We start from the raw sequence: 21,184 nt of genomic DNA, 5'->3' as shown, positions 1-21,184 counted from the left end.
GTGGCCTGTTAGGCAGCGTGGAAGGGAGACTGGTTCCAAAATACGGTCGCCAGTTATCCCGGTCCACACATTCTGGATACACTGATGCTGATGATTCGCTGGTGCCATACCCACGGGGGTTCTGCATACTATCCCACAGATGACTGTTATGAAAATTGAAGATACCATTCTGCGTAAAGGTACCCTCATCTGTGAATATGATGCACGATACAAATCCTGCAATTGCGGTTTCCAGGCGAAGAAATCAATGTCAACACGGCTCCTGATGTGGGAAGTCTGTCGCTACTAAGCCCAGCACACACTGTCAGCGATAAGGGTAGTAACGATTGTCACCGAGAATGTTCCATACGCTCGTACTGGCGGGCCAACTGCCTGGTACTGACACTGTGGCTGCCTTCCGCAGTGTAATCACATTTTCCTCCAAGTCTGGTGTATGAACATTTCGGGTATGTTCTTCATAATTTCCTGCTTCCTGAAATGACTCTCTCTCTGAAATAAATGGCGAAACACTGTTTCAAACATTGAATTCTGTGCTCGTTACCAGCAGGGATAGGTCTCCTGATACTACCTTGCTGCCTGCTGCCCGTTGCCATTTGCCTTTCCATATGTAAACACCGTGTTGGCAAGCTCTCGATTTGAATATGCAACCACTGTGTACAACACTGTATCACATCCACTACAATGCGAGTCAGCAAGAGAAGTGAATCGACACAATATTGCCAATTACAAATGGCAGGAGAGGCCGCTAGGGCATGACGTATGAGGAATAGTACCACCCTCTAGGAGGAAACTATGCACACTGTAACTGTGACTGCACGGTACAGCATGTATTAGACTACAGTCTCTGTAACGAAGTACGATTGAATAAATGGTCTCTAGCATGGAAGCCATTCGTTTCTGGACATAAGTTCATTGGACCTTTTTTGTTCTGTATACTCTCATCAATCAATCCCTAAAGTTGGTACATGCGGTGAAAAAAGCACCCTGTACAATATCATATGGCTGAAAAGCATGCTTGAAATAGCTAAAAAAAAGTTTTTCTGGGGCAATAAAATTTCTTTGGTGTATTTGTTCCTCAAGGGACTTTAAAGTAACTGATTTCTCAGTGTGGGGAGGGGAGGGGTGATTTTTTTCCTCGACAGAACCACTTTTTTCCGATACCGACCCCCTGTATTACGTACAGTTAGGGGTGTACGAGCAAGTAGACGCAAATTTATGTGCTTCTAGAGTGCGGAATGCATCTATTAAAGGAAGTATCTGAGAGTGGGGGTTCAGCTATAATAGGAAATATTCCAGAGTGGGATGCATGGGTCCTAAACTTTAATGACACTTTGTGTCATATTGCTCAACATGATGAATACCACGTTGGATGACATGGTGGCATATCTTGTTACACAACATGCGATGCATGTATTGAGGCACATGTATCATGTTGCTTTACTGGTCATATATGCAACATCACATTGTTATTAATACTAAGAAGTAAAAAAAGTAGGAATACATCAAAGTGTTTTGATTTAAATGTCTTTGAAGCTGCAGATAAGTTGAAAAGCTACTTCCCTTCTTTGACGTCCATAACTCTGCCCATGACGTATTCACTCTTTTTTTATGTGCTACGGTAGGAGTATTTTTCACTCTGGTTAAAATAATATTCAATGGGCTGGATGGAGGTTGCACCAATAAATTTTTTGTAGAGAAGAATATCATATGCTATATTTTTGAATTATCATATTGTGCCCAGAACAGATTATTTAGATACCTAGATACTGATGATATCAGTATAGACCACATGACATTTTGTGAACAACACTTTAAAACTCAGGTTCAGTTTTCTGTTTTGTACATCCTACCATTCCAATAGGGACCCAACACTGGGAGAAATATCATTTTTAAGAGGCCTAACATTAAATATGAGGACACATTCATGACAGAGAGCAATAAAAATCAATGCCATTGCCCAGAAAAGAATCTGCATTTAAGCAATTAGGGACTTATTCTCTACAACAATTTTCACTTTTATTTGCAACATCAAATTGCCACAGTTTTTATAAGTTTCTCACCAGAGAAGCATCAACGTACAAACAAGCTATTACAATATGACAATAGGTATTTGGAGTGATTACGACATTAAAACCACATTTACGGTTAATATTCTCACAAAATATCTCTTACTTTTATGTAATTAAAGCTTAAAAATAATTAAATATCATGATTTGGTCACGATCGAAAATGCTCTGTTATTAGCTGAAGCTCTTGTGACATCACAGACTAGGAGTAACACAAAGCTATAGGTGATTTTTACATACTTTTTCTGCAAATGGTTAAGCTGTTTAGTGATGGACAATGCAAATATAACTTTTAAGCAACATTAGAAAGGAATTTTGTGAATGCTGATAGTGGCAATCTTACGAAAAGTGATGCATTTATTCTCCACTCATTTAGACCGGTGATATGTCCAAGGATGGACATTCTTTTCCCTGCTCCCTGCACCATCATTAAACTTGCTCAAAACTAAGGAATTAAGGAACTTTTGCAAATGGGTCTGTATCTGATATCTAGATTGTTGACTATCAGTCATGAAATATGACCCAAAGCTAGATAAAATTATTCTTAGCAAATCTTAGTGCTGATTTCCACTACAAGATACTCAGCAGATGCCCATGATCTGTGGAGCAATGGATAGTGCATGTTATTAAGGATATGAAGAACACAGTTTTGATTCCTGGAAGGGTCATAAATTTTTGAAAGTTTTATGTGAAATATGAAAATATCACTGGCAAGAACTCACTGTAGCAATTGTTTCAATGGTGGGATGTGCTGTATACAGCTCCACATTAGTCTTAGTCTGAGAAATTGACATGTGAGGATAGATGCAACTACTTTGCTTACAAACTTTTTTGGAGAGCATTGCTAGTAGTGAAGATATCACCATAATCCCACAGTACAACAAGATGTAGAATGATGAAGTTTTGTATGCGGAGAGATATAAAGCATGTACAACATGCAGATAACACAAATGTAAGGTCTGTCCTGTTTGTGAGGGTACATTAACATCAGTGTCCGAAGCAAACTTAACTTCATCTTATGTAAGATGACGAAACTTCAAAAGCTTTAACAATAAGGATACTAGCTAGACACGTCAAGGAAAACACAATGATACTCTGTTTCTAATTGGTGTGGTGAAGTGTTGTAATTGTGATTTGGTTTTCACATGAAAGTCGCCGGTACAGTGCAATCAATTTTTACAAACCTTCTCATTCTCTGAAACACTCAAAAACAATGTTTCAAGAGTTTTTATGGATGTTGAGCTGTGGTAAAAACTGCTGTTTTGAAGAGCGCGCCGCAGCGCGTAGTGTGAAGCAGTCGCCTTCCGTTTCTGGTGGTGGCGCCGCTGTGGCAGTCACAGCTTTGGTGTCTCCCTCTGGTGGGAAAGGGGAAAGGTTGCCTGTTCACGTGCAATTTAGGGGTGCTATGAGCTCACCAGTCAGCCAGTCTGGGTCAGTCTCTCGTCCCCAGCTTGCTAATCTGTCTCTCGTCCGCATTTGTTAGGCAGTTAATGTCTGTCTGTCGTTCGGAGTGCTAGCATGTCTGTCGTTCGGATCAACCTTTAAAGCCGGCAAAATGAGAGTCTTTCCACTCCGCCAGTAAGAGAACTCAGCGAGTGGTCGCCCGGTCGGGGCTTAGTTCCTGCATCTGAGTCTGCGCGTTAGGCCGCCAGTCTGCTCGAGTTTGCTCAGGCAATGGTCATTGGCGGTTGGATCGCTCGGTTGGTCGGTCGCGCACTTAGACACAAGATGACTTGTCCGTCTTGAGCGTCAGCGCGTGTGAGATCGCCACATCAGTCCAGTGGGCCGCGCCGTATAGCGAGGGGTAGTGGCTTCGCGGCCGACACGAGAGCAACAGGAGTCAACCCACGACATCGGGCTGGCTGGTGCGAGCTGCGACGCCGCGAGACGGGAGATCGGCGCGCCTTCTTGCGTCCGTTGAAGCGGCTGGCAGCAGACGGTTCGGGAGAGCGTTTTGGGGGTGCTGCGCCAGGTCTTCGCCAGACATCGCCGTTTATTAGAAGTTAAGTGATTGCTGATATGTTGTTTGATTTACTCTTGTTAAATTCTACTTGTTTTCTTGGTGAGGTCACCAGCCGTTTTGCTTGGGGTTGTCCTACCATTCTTCTCCATTTGCCCACCTGTGGGAAGGTGGTTGTTTATAAATTGGGTGGTCCGTTTTTCCCTTGTGGAGTAGGGGCGGGTTAGAGTGATCTGCGGCTCAGGTTGTTCGGTAATCTCCCTATCAATTTACCGTATGTTAGTAGCTGCCTCTGTCATGTTTGTCGGATTTGGTGTGTTAATGAATTTATTGCTTGGAGTGTAACGGTCTAATATCTGAAATATGTTTTGATCTTTGGAAACTTTGTTATTATTGCCTATGATCTTGAGAGGCGGTATCTGTGTACTGTAGAGCATCTTAACTATTGTTTGGCCAACCTTGTAGAATTTTATATAAGATTGCATTTCATGGGCTTTTATTTAAATGATCATTTTAGTATATAAAGTTGCCACCCTTTCACTGTAAGACTTTTCTTAGGAGTTAAAATCAAGTTGCACCTTTGGTGGCAAGGTTAATATTTTAATTGTTAGTGTTTTGTACCATTTCCATCCCTCCTATGGGGGGTGCATAGTTGGTATACTTGTGTAAATTGTTAAAACTCTTAGTTTAAAGTTAACTGGTGTGTTGCAGATTTGCACCAGTGTAGTCTTTCAGAGGCTGTTGTGAGCGGTCATAACTACGACCGTGTCAAAAGGGAGCGGCAAGGTTCTCTGCCCGAAAGCTCATATAATCAAAATTTGTTTCTTTCTGCCTCTGAATAAATTATAACTTTGATATTTAGAGGGTGCTTTCTGATTATAATTTTAAATTTGTTTCTTTTAAAAAATGCTTTTAGGCACTATTAAAGTGAATAAAATTCCCGTTTGTTAAAAGGAATTTGGTTATGATTTCATCAGTTACTCCCTGGCAACTACTTCCATGCTTACATAGTGTGATTAAATGTGTAAATGTTCTTGATGAATCGCTAGTAAATAAAATAAATTCTTAAGAATATTTTTTGAAAATAAATCATGGTTCAGACGTATCTGTACAGGGAGGTACTACGTGCCATTTGTAATCCATTTTCTGAAATGTAAATTCCAACACGAGACATTGAATTAGCTTTATGACTGTAGGAGCAGTGAGCTAGCCAGTGGTGTCACAGGCATCACATGACTTGAACGGAATGTTTTAGTGGGCTTTCAATCATTTGAATATCATTCCCATTTTTATGAAAAAAATACTGAAATTCAAGAAGGAGAAAAGCATGTTACGTGCGTAAACTGACTTAATTACCCATTTGAGACGATTTACAGAAAACAGTGATACCCTATTCTGACTTCTCTTACCTTGAACTCATCCGGTAGATCCTGCTGGTTGAGCGGATAGAGGCGTACAAACTTAAAACTTTCGCACAGCACGTAGAATGGCTTCTTCATTTCCCTCGCGCACAGTGCCATTGTGTAACTTCCAACCTGTTGGGTCACAATTCATAACATCATTGTGAAACACTGAGGACTGTGATAACTGTAAATAATATTATCTAAAAATGGCTATCATAATGACAAGTAAATTACAATTACAGTTGGTTTATCAAAACAGAAAAGCATCATTCTAACATGCAGCAGCCCAGTAGAAAAGTTCATAATGGAAGGGACCCTTCATAGTATACTGCCACTGTAAAGAAACTTCTAAAGGTATAGAGACTACTGCATAATAGGTGTAAAACAATGCAGACGACTGTAGATACAGAGATTCAGAATGAAATGAGTTTGGCTGTCAAGAGTGCAATGTGTGAAACCTTCAGTGACTACTGTATCAGAATATTTTCAAATAATACTCCAGAAAATCCTAATAAATAAATAAATATCTGGTTGTACATAAAGGCTGGTAGTGACACTAATGTTAGTGTCCAGACCCTAACGAATGAGACAGAAACTAACATTGTGGGTAGCAAAGCAAAACCTGAAATGCTTATCTCTGTTTTCAAATGTTCCTTTAGAAAACAAAACCAGAGAGAATTGGTCCAATTTAATCCTTGTGCCACTGAAATGATGAGTGAAATCAGTATTAGTGTCAGTGGTGTTGAGAAACAGCTCAAAATATTAAAAATTGAAATCTCTATCAGATGCTATACTGAATTTGCAGCTTTAGCCCCTCTTCCACCTATAATCTATTTTAGATTCCTTGATGAAAAAACCTTGCCCAGTATTTTGAAGAAAGCACAGGTCACACCCGTCTACAAGAAGGGTAGTAGAAGTGATCCACATAACTACCGTCCGATATCCTCGACGTCAATTTGTTGTAGACTCTTAGATCGTATTTTGGGCTCAAACATAATGAGGTATCTTGAACAGACTGTCCTTCTCAATGCCAGCCAGCCAAAAACATCAAACACGTGAAACCCAATTCACACTTTTCTCACACGACATACTGAAAGCTTTGCATCGAGGCGGTCTTGTAGATGCAGTATTTCTCGATTTCCAAAAAACATTTGACTCAGTGCCACACCTGCACTTATTGTCAAAAGTTTGATCACGTGAAATGTCAAGTGAAATTTGCAACTGGACTGAGGACTTCTTGGCAGGGAGGACGCTGCATGTTACCTTGGATAGAGTGTCGTAGTCAGATGTAGAAGTAACTTCGGGTGTACCCCATGGAATGTCTTGGGACCCTTGCTGTTCCCGTTGTATGTTAATGACATTGCAGACAATATTAACAGTAAAATCAGGCTTTTTGCACATTATACAGTAATCTATAATGAAGTACTATGTGAAAGAAGCTGCATACATATTCAGTCAGATCTTGATAAGATTTCAGAGAGGTGAAAAATATTGGCAAGTTTAAATATTCAGAAATGTAAAATTTTACACTTTACAAAAGAAAGACATGTAGTATCTTATGACTATAATATCAATGTGTCACAGTTGGAATCAATCAACTCATACAAATATCTGGGTGTAGCATTTTGCAGGGATATGAAATGGAATGATCACATAGGCTCAGTTGTGAGTAAAGCAGGCAGTAGGTTTCAGGTTTTATTGGTGGAATACTGGGGAAGTGCAATCAGTCTAGAAGGGACATTGCTTACAAATTACTCATGGAACCCATTCTAGAATATTGCTCAAGTGTGTGGGACCCATACCAAATAGGACTAATGTGGGATATTGAATGTATACAGAGAAGGCCAGCATGAATGGGCACAGGTTTGTTTGGCCCATGGGAGTGTTACCAAAATGCTGAAGAAGCTGACCTGGCAGACTCTTGAAGATAGGCATAAACTAACTTGAGGAAGTCTACTAACAAAGCTTCAAGGACTAGCTTTAATTGATGACTCTAGGAATATACTAAACTCCCTATGCATCACCCACTCACAGATCCTGACGACAAGATTAGAATAATTACAGCACACACAGAGGCACTCAATCACTTTTCCCGTGCGCCATACATGAATGGAATGGAAACCCTAATAAATGGTGCAATGGGATGTACCCTCTGCCATACACTTAACACTGGTTTGCAGAGTATAGATCTAAATGTAGATGTAGAAGAACATCAAAAACCTCTAGAGGAAAAGTAATAGCATATAGTACATACTCTGTTTACCCTATCCAATAGAGTCGGTCTGAAGTTTAAATTCTTAGCAAGTCATCATCAGATGATTGTTAGAAAAGAAAGAGTACATAAAACTTTTAAAGAAAGAAAAAAGGGTACTTAACTGTTTTGTGCTATGATTTGTATAAAAGTGGGAAATAAAATAGATTAGAAAAGCATTTGAAATGGCTTGAATGGTGCTAAAAATCATATACAGAAGAAGAGCCTCACGTACTTTAGTGACATAAGGAGATTACCACCAAGTGAAATTGCACCAAACAAGTATTCTCTAGTACTCTATAAAATTGTAAGATTCTCAGTTAAACATTGAACTTTAAACTCTCAATCAGTACATCATCTGTATGTAATTCTGAGCATCATTCAAAGGAGGCTCACATATTTTTCTACTCTAATATATAAGTATTTCCTATTTTCAGAAACATTATTTCAGAAAACATGACTTTTTCCCATTTTTTCCAATTTTTTATATTCAAGTTTTTTTCCCCAGACAGTATAAAATATAATATACTTAAATGCAGATCAGTGTTGTATTATTATTATGACTACTATTACTATTACTACTACTACTACTACTACTAAGAGCATGTAGGTCAAGAGAAAACAGAGAAGTTTCAGTTTATGCTGAAATTTTGATATTTTTTGACACTTCTTTCACATGACTAACAGCAGCTATTCATGAAATATTTCACATTGCCTTAAATCATTCAATAATATTGTCTTAATCACCTAGATTATTTTCAAGCAAAATAATTTCTTTATCTTCTTCTTCTTCAAAATTAGACCTCACACTGGTTAATTTGATACCCCATATGTCCATTTCCTACTGTTCTTTTGCCTACCGGGGGGGGGGAACTGTTGTGTAATTTCTAGGGAGTCTTGTTTTCGCTCTGCTCAAACACTTCATCAAAAAGGGAGACGGTAAAATATTTTTAAAACAGTAACACTGTAATCAACTAGAAGATTGGTTGTAATGTCACAATGTTTCATTATGCAATCCCATTAGAGATGGTATTCCGTTGCCATCCTCCAACCTTTGAACTAACTGACACAGCCAGTTATAGGGGGATCTACAATGTAATTTGGTGCATAACCCTGTTTTTCACATTAACAAAAAAAGTGACACATAAATATTTTAGGACTGACCGTGGATCAACCCGAGACCTTTGGATCTGCAGTCTGGTACTTTAGCACTGAGTCATAGGAAAGTAGATTACAAAATCTACGCAACTTATACTCACAACTACATGCATTTGAATACATTGTGATGGAGAATTCACATCACTGCAAATGTGGCACCTTTTCAGTTCTCAACAATGATTTAATATACCATTGTAACTGTAAACATGTGGTTTTTATTTTTAAGGTGAACTCAAATGTAACTCCTATGTGATATCAAGTGCTATGGTGTGGTAAATTAAATTTTACTATTGTAACTTCCATGCTACCTGTTGGACATTAAAGCATGGAGAGGAGAGTCAAAGTACTGACAGCGTGGCAAGCAGTTTTGGAAATTTTACAATGAGTGGAACGAAGATGTTATGATGGGTGATGAAGTCATTTTTTTTTTCCTCTCACTTGGAGTCATCAGAGACCATGTCAAGTAACCATAAGGCATTTCTGGAAGTATTTTCTTGCAACCAAAAAGGATTTCGTTCTTTTCTTGCTGCCTATCCACTGTTCTAGTTTTGGTCATCACGAAAGCCTTTAAAGTTGTTGATGAGTGATCTGTACTTTCATCTGTCAGAGACGTCCTCCTGATTCTCTTCAGTGCTCTTCAGGTCCTTACTTCCTTGAACTATTGATCATAGTCTTCAGGTCTGTTGCCAAATACATTAAAAATCTACTTTGTCAGTCTGGTTGTATTCATGCCAAACAGATGTCCATATGATTTCAGCCATCATTTCCCTACTGACTTCATCAGCTGCTGATTGTCGCTGTATAACTCTCCTCTCCCTCAAAGCTTATACTGTCCATCTTATGGTAGTAAGACCCATTACTTTGCAAAGGATCTTGTGCTCAAATTTTTCAGCTTCTCTCAGTCCAGCTTTTCATGTCATTCTGAGGCATTCACTTGCGTAGACACATTTGGTTTTGATCACTATATAGTGCCCGAGTTTAGCTGTTCTTGAAACTGCCTTTTTCTTGTATAGGACATGTCCTATGAAAAGCACTGTCCATCTCCTCTTGTTGCTGTTGATGGCTTCTTTTTCACTAGTTTTCATCTGCACTATCTGCTGATGTCTCTGAAACCATCCACTTTTTCTATTTTATCATGCTCTGTTGTTAGATGTTGACCTGCTGTTCAGATGTTGATTATGTGCTTTGTTTTTGGAGGCCAGCTTTTTCTGCCTGTTACTACAGTATATTTATGCGTACCAGAGCTACATTATGTGATCAAAAGTATCCAGACACGTGGCTGAAAATGACTTACAAGTTCGTGGTGCCCTCTAGCGGTAATGCTGGAATTCAGTATGGTGTTGGCTCATCCTTAGCCTTGATGATAGCTTCCATTCTCACAGGTATACGTTCAATCAGGTGCTAGAAGGTTTCTTGGGGAATGGCAGCCTATTCTTCATGGAGTGCTGCACTGAGGAGAGGTATGGACGTCGGTCGGTGAGGCCTGGCACGAAGTCGGCATTCCAAAACTCCCCCAAAGGTGTCCGATATGATTCAGGTCAGAACGCTGTGCAGGCCAGTCCATTACAGAGATGTTATTGTCGTATAATCATTCTGCCAAAGGCCATGCATTATGAACAGGTACTCAATTGTCTTGAAAGAAGCAATCGCCATCCCCGAATTGCTCTTCAATAGTGGGAAGCAAGAAGGTGCTTAAAACATGAATGTAGCCCTGTGCTGTGATAGTGCCAAGCAAAACAACAAGGGGTGCAAGCCCTCTCCATGAAAAACATGATAACACCATAACACCACCGTCTCCGAATTTTAATGTTGGCACTACACACGCTGGCAGATAACGTTCACCAGGCATTTGCCATTCCCACACCCTGTCATCAGATCACCACATTGTGTACCGTGATTCGTCACCCCACACACTGTTTTTCCACTGTTCAATCATCCAATGTTTACACTCTTTACACCTAGCGAGGCGTCGTTTGGCATTTACCGGTGTGATGTGTGGCTTATGAGCAGCTGCTCAACCATGAAATGCAAGTTTTCTCACCTCCCACCTAACTGTCAGACTATTTGCAGTGGATCCTGATGCAGTTTGGAATTGCTGTGTGATGGTCTGGATAGATGTCTACCTATTACACATTACGACCCTCTTCAACCGTGTGCGGTCTCTGTCACTCAACAGACGAGATCGGCCTGCACGCTTTTGTGCTGTACGTGTCCCTTCATGTTTCGACTTCACTATCACATCGGAAACAGTGGACCTAGGGATGTTTAGTAGTGTGGAAAACTCGCAGATGTATGACACAAGTGACACCCAATCACCTGACCACGTCCAAAGTCCGTGAGTTCCACAGAGTGCCCCATTCTGCTCTCTCACGATGTTTAATGACTACTGATGTCGCTGGTATGGAGTACCTGGCGGTGGGTGGCAACACAATGCACCTAATATGAAAAATGTATGTTTCTGGGGGTGTCCGGATACTTTTGATCACACAGTGTATTTCTGTGTTTATTGCGAGGATTGCCAGGTTGTTGGTGAAGGCAAGGCAACTGACTTATTCTTGATCCTCCAAAGTGAATTTTGTGCAGCACCACTTTCCCGGCTAATTCCTCTCCCCATTTTCAAATGACCACCTCTGAAGTTCAGTTGAAGGGAACCGAGGACAGTCCATCACTCCAATTTTAATTAAAACCTCTTTAGAGAATTCTTCCACAACTTTACCTTTGAAAGGGCCTGTGTTGCTTGACAATTTCCACTGTTTTATGGATAACTCCAGATTCTATTAGAATGCCAAACAATACTTTCCAGTCAGCTGAATGAGAGGCCTTCTTAAAACCGATCAAGACCCCCTACCAGAGCCTTAGACATAAAATTGTTGTACTGAGTCACTGAACTGTGAGATGAAACATCTAGGTTCTAAAGTTTCGACAGAGGTAGGGCCTGATAATGGAGAAGGTAGAAAAGAGAAGACAGAAGAAGCAATACTTGTGATACAAGAGATTTCTCAAAAGAGGTGATTCAGAAAACGTCAAGTACACAGAAATCTAGAAGTGAAAAGAACAAGGGTTGTTAAAGTTCTTGTCAAAGAAATATGAATGTACAAACAATAATAGTGACTATGCACAGAGAAGAAACAGCTAATTGTTTTGACAGAGAGATGGAACAAGCCTATGAACTACAGCAACACTGGACAGTACATAAAAAGTGACATTAGAGTGATTTTTTTGTGTTTTGGAAACAGACCTGGAACAATTTATCAATTGTCAAAATTGCCGTATGATTGTTCGCCTGCCTGGGAATGGCACTGTGTATTCAACAACAAGGGAGACACTTTCGACAATTAATGCGAAAATTTGTAAGTAAAAATGCATATTCAATAAGTTAATAACTTGTATTTCACCAAGTTTCATTTCGGTATATTCAATGCGGCATACGGCACGTGCAGCTAACAATCATACGGCACTGTGGAGAGACTTTTTGAACATCCCATATATACACTGACTGATTATACAGAAAACTTAAGCACAAAATCCTTGCTTTGTTAAAAAGGAAATGTTAAATAAATTCTTAAATTTTCCCCATTTCTTTGACAACACAACACTGTTTAAAAATCAGTTCAATTATGTCATTATGCTGCCATATTTACTGAAAGGCCACACTTGTCACATATGGCTACTTACACAGAAGTAGTAACTTTGTTATAGCTGTTTGACATTACAGTTCGAGTTGAGTAACAATCAACTACACCCAGACTGTGTAATGGTTTTTCAATAAATTCAAAGTATGTCAAGCGTTTATAAATTTATGTAGGAAACTTTGCAATAACGACATAATTATTCAGTAATTCTGTCTGAATCCAGACTTAATCCATTTAACCTATCTAAATATTCAAACACTATTCAATGTCATAATTGTAACTCTCTCTCTCTATCTCGCTGTGTGTGTGTGTGTGTGTGTGTGTGTGTGTGTGTGTGTGTGTGTGTGTGTGTGTGTGTTTGCGTACAGTTGGGTTTAGCTTTTATTAGCAAGTCCAGATGTTAACCTTGCTGACACATTAGTTCAGAACAGAAATTTGTTCAATTCTAACTCATTCTGACAGAACCGTAGCCAGTGAAGAGATAATTATTTGTGTTTTCGTTAAGAACAGTGACAGTCCATCATCCATAGATTTGTCGTGAAATAGCAGTTTTCCAGTATTACTTAAAGGAGAGGCCATGTTGTTGAGATCACAGATTTTAAAACAATAAACTGGTAGCCAAGATCACAGGAATTCTTTTTATTCCATGATTACCGGTTTCGGCGAAACTAAAGCCGCCATCATCGGATCTTAGGACACGTGCAGGTTACAACATCAAGGCAAACAATGGTGATATTAATAGTTGCCTATAACACGCAGGCCTTACAAAATTGTCGTAAGTAGCACATAGGTGTCCAAGAGAGATGACATTATAAATGTTAAGTGTCTCCATCACATACAAGCTCAAGCTAGGTACCTAGGAGAAACTAAAGCCACCATCATCGGATCTTAGGACATATACAGGTTACAACGTCAAGGCAAACAATGGTGATATTAATAGTTGCCTAAAACACACAGGCCTTATAAAATTTTCGTAAGTAGTAAGGCCTGCGTGTTGTAGGCAATTATTAATATCAGCATTGTTTACCTTGACATTGTAACCTGTATGTGTCCTAAGATCCGATGATGGCGGCTTTAGTTTTGCCAAAACCGGTAATCATGGAATGAAAAGAATTCCTGCGATATTGGCTACCAGTTTATTGTTTTACAACAATCTAGATCGCTCCCACATGAGCACAATGTGCTCCCTACAAAATACAAGATCACAGATTTACTTCAGACTTTTTGTACATTTAATAGGACATTAAAACAACACAATGTGGAAGTAGTAAGGTGCACTACTCCAGCAATTCTGAGAAAATCGCAAGAGAAACTTTACGCATCTATTCTGCAACTGTTGTATCTGTGTGTAGACACTGGACATTAGAGTTCGTGGTGGTCAAGTAGTTAGCGTTTGAGCTTCGTTGCTTCAACTTAATTTTTAATCTATATTTTTTTTTCATCACTGGTCATACTACTTTATTTATATGATAGTTAACAATATAATTTTAAAAAATCACATGTACTTGCATGAAGTTTTAGTGAATTTCATGTTGTTTGACTACTTACTATTTTTAATTAAATTTAATTATTAGAACAAACATATTTATAACTATTGACACGTAAATGAAAAAAACACATGTAGTTTTGCTGAAAATGTATGCCTGTCACGATTTTCAAAATGCATTACACATGCAATCTGCAAAGGTACCCGGAACTACTTTGCACCTCGATGCTTCGAGCTGCAGACACAGAGGCAGGCCGCCATTTGGCAGTTAGCCTGCATAGCAGTGAGACGTTGCTAACGTAGCAAGAACAAATAGCGTACATGCAAATTTTTTGAACATCACAGAATTTACACTTGTACTACAAAAACAAAGGTTTCAGTGGGAATCGAACTGTCACCTCATACAGGTTCATCTTATGAAGCTTGAGCACTAACCACTTGACCATCATGAACTCTAACGTGTGGCACCCATGCGAGGATACATCAGTTACGTAACAGACGTGTAAAATGGCTCTGAGCACTATGCGACTTAACTTCTGAGGTCATCAGTCACCTATAACTTAGAACTAATTAAACCTAACTAACCTAAGGACATCAAACACATCCATGCCCGAGGTAGGATTTGAACCTGCGACTGTAGCGGTCGCTCGGCTCCAGACTGTAGTGCCTAGAACCGTACGGCCACTCCGGCCGGCAACAGATGCATAAAACTTCTCTTACGATTTTCTCGGAATTTCCAGAGCAGTGCAAAGTTTGAAGTAAATCCGTGATACCATCATCGTGGCCTCCCCTTGTTAGTCAGGCATTGTGCAGTAGTAAATATTTTAACACAATACAACCGAACAGGAATCAAAAGAGGTGAAAACAGAGAACTGTGTGTTACATACGCGTATACATAAATTGTGCATCAAGATTAACACTACAAGGTGACGTGTTTCAAAGTACGAGATGTGAAAGCTGTGTCACCTTGTTTATGATGCCTCCACTTTCCACGACACCTTCTGCTCCGACCATGACGAGGTCGACTTGTTCCATGATGTAGCCGACAGCGGAGTCGAGGATGACTGTCACCGGAATACCCAGGTCACGCAACTTTTTGCTCATCAGGACCCTTACGAAATGAGGGAAAAGACCTCAGGTTATAACTATATTACAGACAACATTACAAATTAAAATAATGAGTAAGAAATGGGAACAACCATTGTAAGGTTCCAAGCAGAGAACACGTTTATTGCAGCATATACATCCAGGTTTGTTTATGTTCCATTCACAGACATAAATCTATAGCCACATTGCAGCAATATTGACTGCTGCACTTTTACACACACACACATTGCTGTAAAGTATGGTCCATGTAAATGGACCTTAGGTACCACTTATAAATGTTTATGTGACTGTTTTACGAAAATAAATGAACAATACATATACGTGGGGGGCCCAAAGATGGCCGGACTGAAACTGTTCACACATACACTTTGTACTTACGTGTTGTGCCACTAGATGGTGTTAGTTTGGGTTCTCCCAAGTCACCCAGTAAGCTGATGTCGGAGTTAAGTGGTTTTTGTGTGTGTGTGTGTGTGTGTGTGTGTGTGTGTGTGTGTGTGTGTGTGTGTGTGTGTGTGTGTTTGTTCCTAAGGGACCAAACTGCTGAGGTCATCAGGCCCTAGACTTACACACTACTTACACCACTACACTACTTACACTACTAAGAACAACACACACATACCCAAGCCCGAGGGAGGATGCGAACCTCCAGCGGGAGGGCCGTGTAATCCTTGATATGGTGTCTCTAACTGCGCGGCCACTCCTTATGGCTGGTTTGTTTGTAACACTCTGTTGTTTGTGTTTCTCCTATTTCAACCCTTCTGTGATTAATGAATGGCTGACAAGAAGGAGCAAAGAGTGAGTGAAATTTTGTTTTCTGTTAGGGAAAACTGCAGCTGAGACTATTGGGGTGTTTCAGAAATCCTTTAATGGTGATGCTTTGAGCAAATGACAGGTCTCACTATGTTGCCTCATTTCAAATGTGGCAATGTGTCAACTGAAGATATGTCACAGGATGTTTCGCCAAGCCTGTAATGATGATGCTCTGGAGAAATCACAGGTCTACGAGTGGTTTTCTCATTTCAAATCATGTGAAAACCATTTTTTTGTTTGTTTGCTTGTTTTTTAAGCCAATGGCATTGTCCATAAGGAGTTCAGTCCTCCAGGACAAAACTGTGAACCAACACTTTTATCTAGATATGTTACGAAGATGATTACGAGAGAGTGTGTGACGAAAATGGGCAGTTCACGGCAAATAACAACATGGTGCTTGTGCTTCACCCACTCACCCAATCTGGCTCCATATGCTCCCCCCCCCCCCCTCCCCCTTCCTACAGAAGGTTTTGTTTGTTTGTTTGATCAGGCCTTCAGTGTTTGTAGTCTATTTAGCCACTGAAAACAAATGTTCAAGTGGAATATGTAATTCTACAAAGAAATACATAAATTTACCAAACAAAAGCGCTGGCAGGTCGATAGACACACAAACAAACACAAATATACACACAAAATTCAAGCTTTCGCAACAAACTGTTGCCTCATCAGGAAAGAGGGGAAGGAGAGGGAAAGACGAAAGGATGTGGGTTTTAAGGGAGAGGATAAGGAGTCATTCCAATCCCGGGAGCGGAAAGACTTACCTTAGGGGGAAAAAAGGACAGGTATACACTCGCACACACACACATATCCATCCACACATACAGACACAAGCAGACATATTTAAAGACCACGTGGAATGTTTCCCTCTGTTATATTCATATTGAAATACATAAATTGATGTTTACAGAACTGAAAGTTGAAGTCGTCAATTATTTTTCCATAACAAATGTTTAACAAATGGTTCAAATGGCTCTAAGCACTATGGAACTTAACATCTGAGGTCATCAGTTCCCTAGACTTAGAACTACTTAAACCTAACTAACCTAAGGACAACACACACATCCATGCCCAAGGCAGGATTCGAACCTGTGACTGTAGCACCAGCGCTGTTCCGGACTAAAGCACCTAGAACCACTTGGCCACAGTGGCTGGCTAAATATTTAACAAATAGAATGATAAGTAAACTAGACATTTACATTACCAATTCACACTACTTCTTAAATTTAATAACAAGTGATACAGATAAATGAAAATGCAAGTCCTACAGATTTTTCCCTACATTCTTAAGAAAACTGAGCACCACTTTACACAGACAAATGTCTTTAAAAACCAAAAGAGAAGATGCTGTTTGAGGGAGGAGTCTTCAGCAATTACGATCGTTCGTTGTCCAATTTGGAACAAGAAAACAAGTAGTGGTTTACATCAGCTGCTGACTCAGAATCACACCCACACGCAGGGGAATCGGAAATGTTGATTCCAACAAATGTACAGGAAATAAGGCACACTTAAAGGGGATAGGTCCAAATGCATCCTTGAAAACCACAGTCTTGCAGAAATTTGAGGTTGTAATTCCACATAATATCCACCTTTGGTTGGTGATGATGGTTGGTTTGTGGGGCGCTCAACTGCACGATCAGCTTATACAATCCAATTTTTACACAGTCCAATCTAGCCACTGTCACAAACGATGACGATAATGATGAAATGATGAGGACGACACAAACACCCTGTCCCTGAGCAGAAAAAATGCCCAACCCGGTCAGGAATCGAACCCAGGGACCCGTGATCCAGAGGCTGCAACACTAGCCACTAGAGCACAAGCTGCGAACAGCTTTGGTTGGTGGGACACATTCCACTGAAGGTGGTTAAGTCACCTCGGTGGCCACTGTCGGTAACCACTGTGCAAGACAAGGTGATACAGACAGCATTTGTAGAGAACAATTCAATTATTTCATACGAAATGTAACAAGTGACACAACCCCTCAGAAACAACTCTTAAACGTCCATTTCATTGAATTGAGGCCACAAAAATATCTCTTAACATTGCACGGCATCAGTTTCCTTTAACATCAAAGGTTGCTTTACTTCATAAAAACAAAAGTTCAAAGATTTTCTGTCAGATATGGTGGCTGTGTTTCTTCGCAATTCCGTTTAAGTTGAAGTGCCCCTGATCATTAAAAAAGATGTTTCTCACAAAACTGTCATCTTCTCATAAACCAGTCAACAAAATGTTGCCTTTTCTGACGACTGTCTTCTTTCAACTGCTGCATTAGCTGAATTCTCTGAGGGTAGTAACAGAGACCATGCTACAGAATTTGTCATATGGAAAAATATCCTAAGCTCAGTTCTTGGGAATGATGAAGAACCCATTTCATTTCAGTGGATATCAGCTAAATGGTCACAAGAAACTGAAATGTTTTGGACAGATCAGTCAGAACAAGAGTGCCCAGAATACAACATTCACTGTTGAACCTGTCTCAATGAATCTTATAATAAACCTGTGAAATGCCAATTCATTCGGTGCTCCACTGCACCCTAGAATTGTGCAAAGATATCTCTCAATCGCTGCATAACTTCCTCTGTTCGGATAAAATGTTTTCACTATCAGCACACACTGTGCATTAGTAAACTGCTCCATGATTAGACACACAAAGAAGAAATTTGAGAAATTCAGACTGACGCAACAGTGCGAATGCTTAAGGAAACCAAAATGATAAACATTGTGGTCAAGCAAAAAAAGGATCCTTTACGGCGGTGCCTTCCATTGACATCTAAACTGACTTATTGCACCACACATGGACTCTGGACTGCAGTGCAATCTGAAACTTTTCATATTAACCCTAGCACTACCAACCGAGTGTAGGGTACTTCATACCCACATTTTATAAATATTGTTATCAAGTCATGTAGTTTATATTTTAAAATTTAGAATAAAACATTCTTTGTTTTCAACGAATTTTTCTACCAGAGTCTTTAATTGTTTTAATTTTTCAGTTAAATGTAATACAAAAATTGATGTCTAATTGATGTGTAGCAGTAGTTGCAACTTTTCACAATGAATAAGTCTTTCCTTCTCATCCAATCTGGTAAGTCTCCCCTGATCTGGGGATCTAAGTGACTTTTCTGAACTCTACCCCTTTTCCTAAACCTTACCTGTCCTTTTCCTTCACCCCTCTTCCTTCCCCTTCAACCACTCTGCCAGAAGAAGGAGCTATTGGCTCCAAAAGAGCTGCTGGCTCCAAAAGCTTGCATACATAATACCTTTTATATGTATGTGCCCCTCCTTAGTGAGTAGATTTTTTATCTTTTCAATTACATTATACTTTCAAAAATTCTTTATTTTTGTTGATATATTTACACAATGAATATCATATTCAACATTTTCACTTTCTGGGCCTTACTTAGACACCATTATCTCTTTAGAAGGTATGTTGTTAGTAAAAGTCAACAAGAATTAATGAATTTTGCGTTTTAATTTTTTGTGGCACTCATAAAGTATGCCTCCCATTGGTAGTACTCTTTACTGAAAATCTGTTTGTGTTGCTAAGATAACACTAAAAGATACACTGGGAGAGGGTGGGGGAGGGGGAATAAAAATTAAAAAATAAAACATCGCAGCACCAAGAATGATTTGAGAGACAAACGATAGTTGGTATGTGCTTCTAATCTGAAAGTTGATGCCAGTTCAAATTTCACAGCTGTCGCATAAGAGTGGCACTGTTAATGCCACTTAGGTAATGCAAATCAGGTTTGCTTTAGCTTTAGTTTCCTTTGAGATTGGACACGGTGAGTGATGTTAGTCAAAAATGCCTTTAAGACGAAGAAAATGCTATTATCAATACCCCGCTGAGTTTGACCAAGGTAGTGTAAAACAGCTACGAGAAGCTGGACGTTCCTTCTGTGATACTGCAGAAAGACTTGGCAGGAATGTAGCCACTGTACATGACTGCTGGCAGCGGTGGTCATGAGATGTGACTCTCTTTTTCCTCTTGCATCTCTACAACTCATGATCAGTCTTGGCCTCTTCAACAATCTCCTTCCATTTATCTCGGTCCCTTGCTATCAATTTCCAGTCCCTGTAGCCCATCTTCTGAAGGTCCTCTATGACTCTGTCCACCCATCTAGTTTTCAGTTGACCACATCCTTTCTGTCCACCTGGCTTTCCTTGTAATATCTTTTATTGTATTTTTGTATCATTCATCAGTGTCATGTGCCCACCCCACTTTCTAACAGGCTGGTCTTTGTAGATGGTATACAGCTCATGGTTCTATCTCCTCCTCCATCTTTCCCTTTTGCAAATCCTCTTCCACCTTTGCCTTTTGCAAATCCTCCTCCATCTTTGCCTTTCGCAAATTGGGCCGATGATTATCCTGAGTATTCTCCTCTCGAACTCATCCGGCGATTCAGTATTCTTTGCTGTCAGAGGCCAGTTCTCAGTGTGTTTATAAGCACTGGTCTGATCACTGTTTTATAAATGATTAGTTTTGTGGTCCTAGTCAGGCGGCTTGAAGATAGAAGCTTAGTTAAAGCGAAATAAGCTTTACTGGCTCCAATTGGTCTTTGCTTTACTTCATATGAGGAATCGTTTAGGCTGGTTATAATCGAACCCACGTATTTGAAATGATCGATTCTTTCAAAGGTATAACTACCCATTGTTATTTCAGCTGACATGTTCTCCCTATGCGCTTTCCCAGCAGCTAAGTATTTTGTTTCTGCCTGTTAATATTTAGTCCTGTATTCCTGATGGCCTTTTCAAGTGCAATGAATGTCTCTTCCATTGCCATCAGAGTTCTTGCTACTATGCCAATGTCGTCCGCATAGTCCAGTATCTTCACAGGTTTATGAAAAATCGGTTCTCCTATTCAAGATGTTTACTTCTCTTATCACTTTCTCCATGGTGGCATTGAACAGGAAACATGGTAGCGCGTCATCTTTCCGTACTCTATTTTTAATTTCCATAGTACTGGACAACATTCCTCCAGTTTGGATACAGCCTTGCATTTCTTACTACCCACATCAGTTTGTCTGGAATACCCAATACACCTAGAGCTTGATATGGTTGCTCTCTGTCTATACTATTGTACCCTGCTTTAAAATCAATAAAAAATGACATGTTCCCACCCTATATTCCTTTGTTTTTTCCAGAATTTGTCTTAGGGTAAATATCTGGTCGATAATTGACTTACTGGGGATAAATTCACATTGATATGGCCCCGTTTTCCTCATTATTTTTTGGAATGAATTGGTCATACAGTATGTTAGGATTTATGTCCAGATTAAGCAGTGTGATCCCTCTATAGTTACCCCATTC

The 21,184-nt window shown here is 39.8% G+C and overlaps 1 protein-coding gene across 1 annotated transcript in view; it reads right to left on the bottom strand.

The window, feature by feature from the left end:
- The window catches only part of LOC126215371 (translation initiation factor eIF-2B subunit alpha), a 66,545-nt gene that overhangs the window by 10,586 nt on the left and 34,775 nt on the right, over positions 1-21,184 (bottom strand). Inside the window, exons 6-7 of the mRNA XM_049942066.1 lie at positions 14,923-15,067; positions 5,436-5,561 (exon numbers count right to left, since the gene is read on the bottom strand). Coding sequence (XP_049798023.1) covers positions 5,436-5,561; positions 14,923-15,067 — 271 coding nt within the window. The remainder of the gene's footprint in view (positions 1-5,435; positions 5,562-14,922; positions 15,068-21,184) is intronic.

The sequence above is a fragment of the Schistocerca nitens genome, chromosome 12 (genome assembly GCF_023898315.1).
Source record: "Schistocerca nitens isolate TAMUIC-IGC-003100 chromosome 12, iqSchNite1.1, whole genome shotgun sequence".
Classification (NCBI taxonomy): Eukaryota; Metazoa; Arthropoda; class Insecta; order Orthoptera; family Acrididae; genus Schistocerca; species Schistocerca nitens.
Note: the sequence above shows the minus strand (reverse complement) of the source record. Positions and strands in the feature narration are given on the sequence as shown.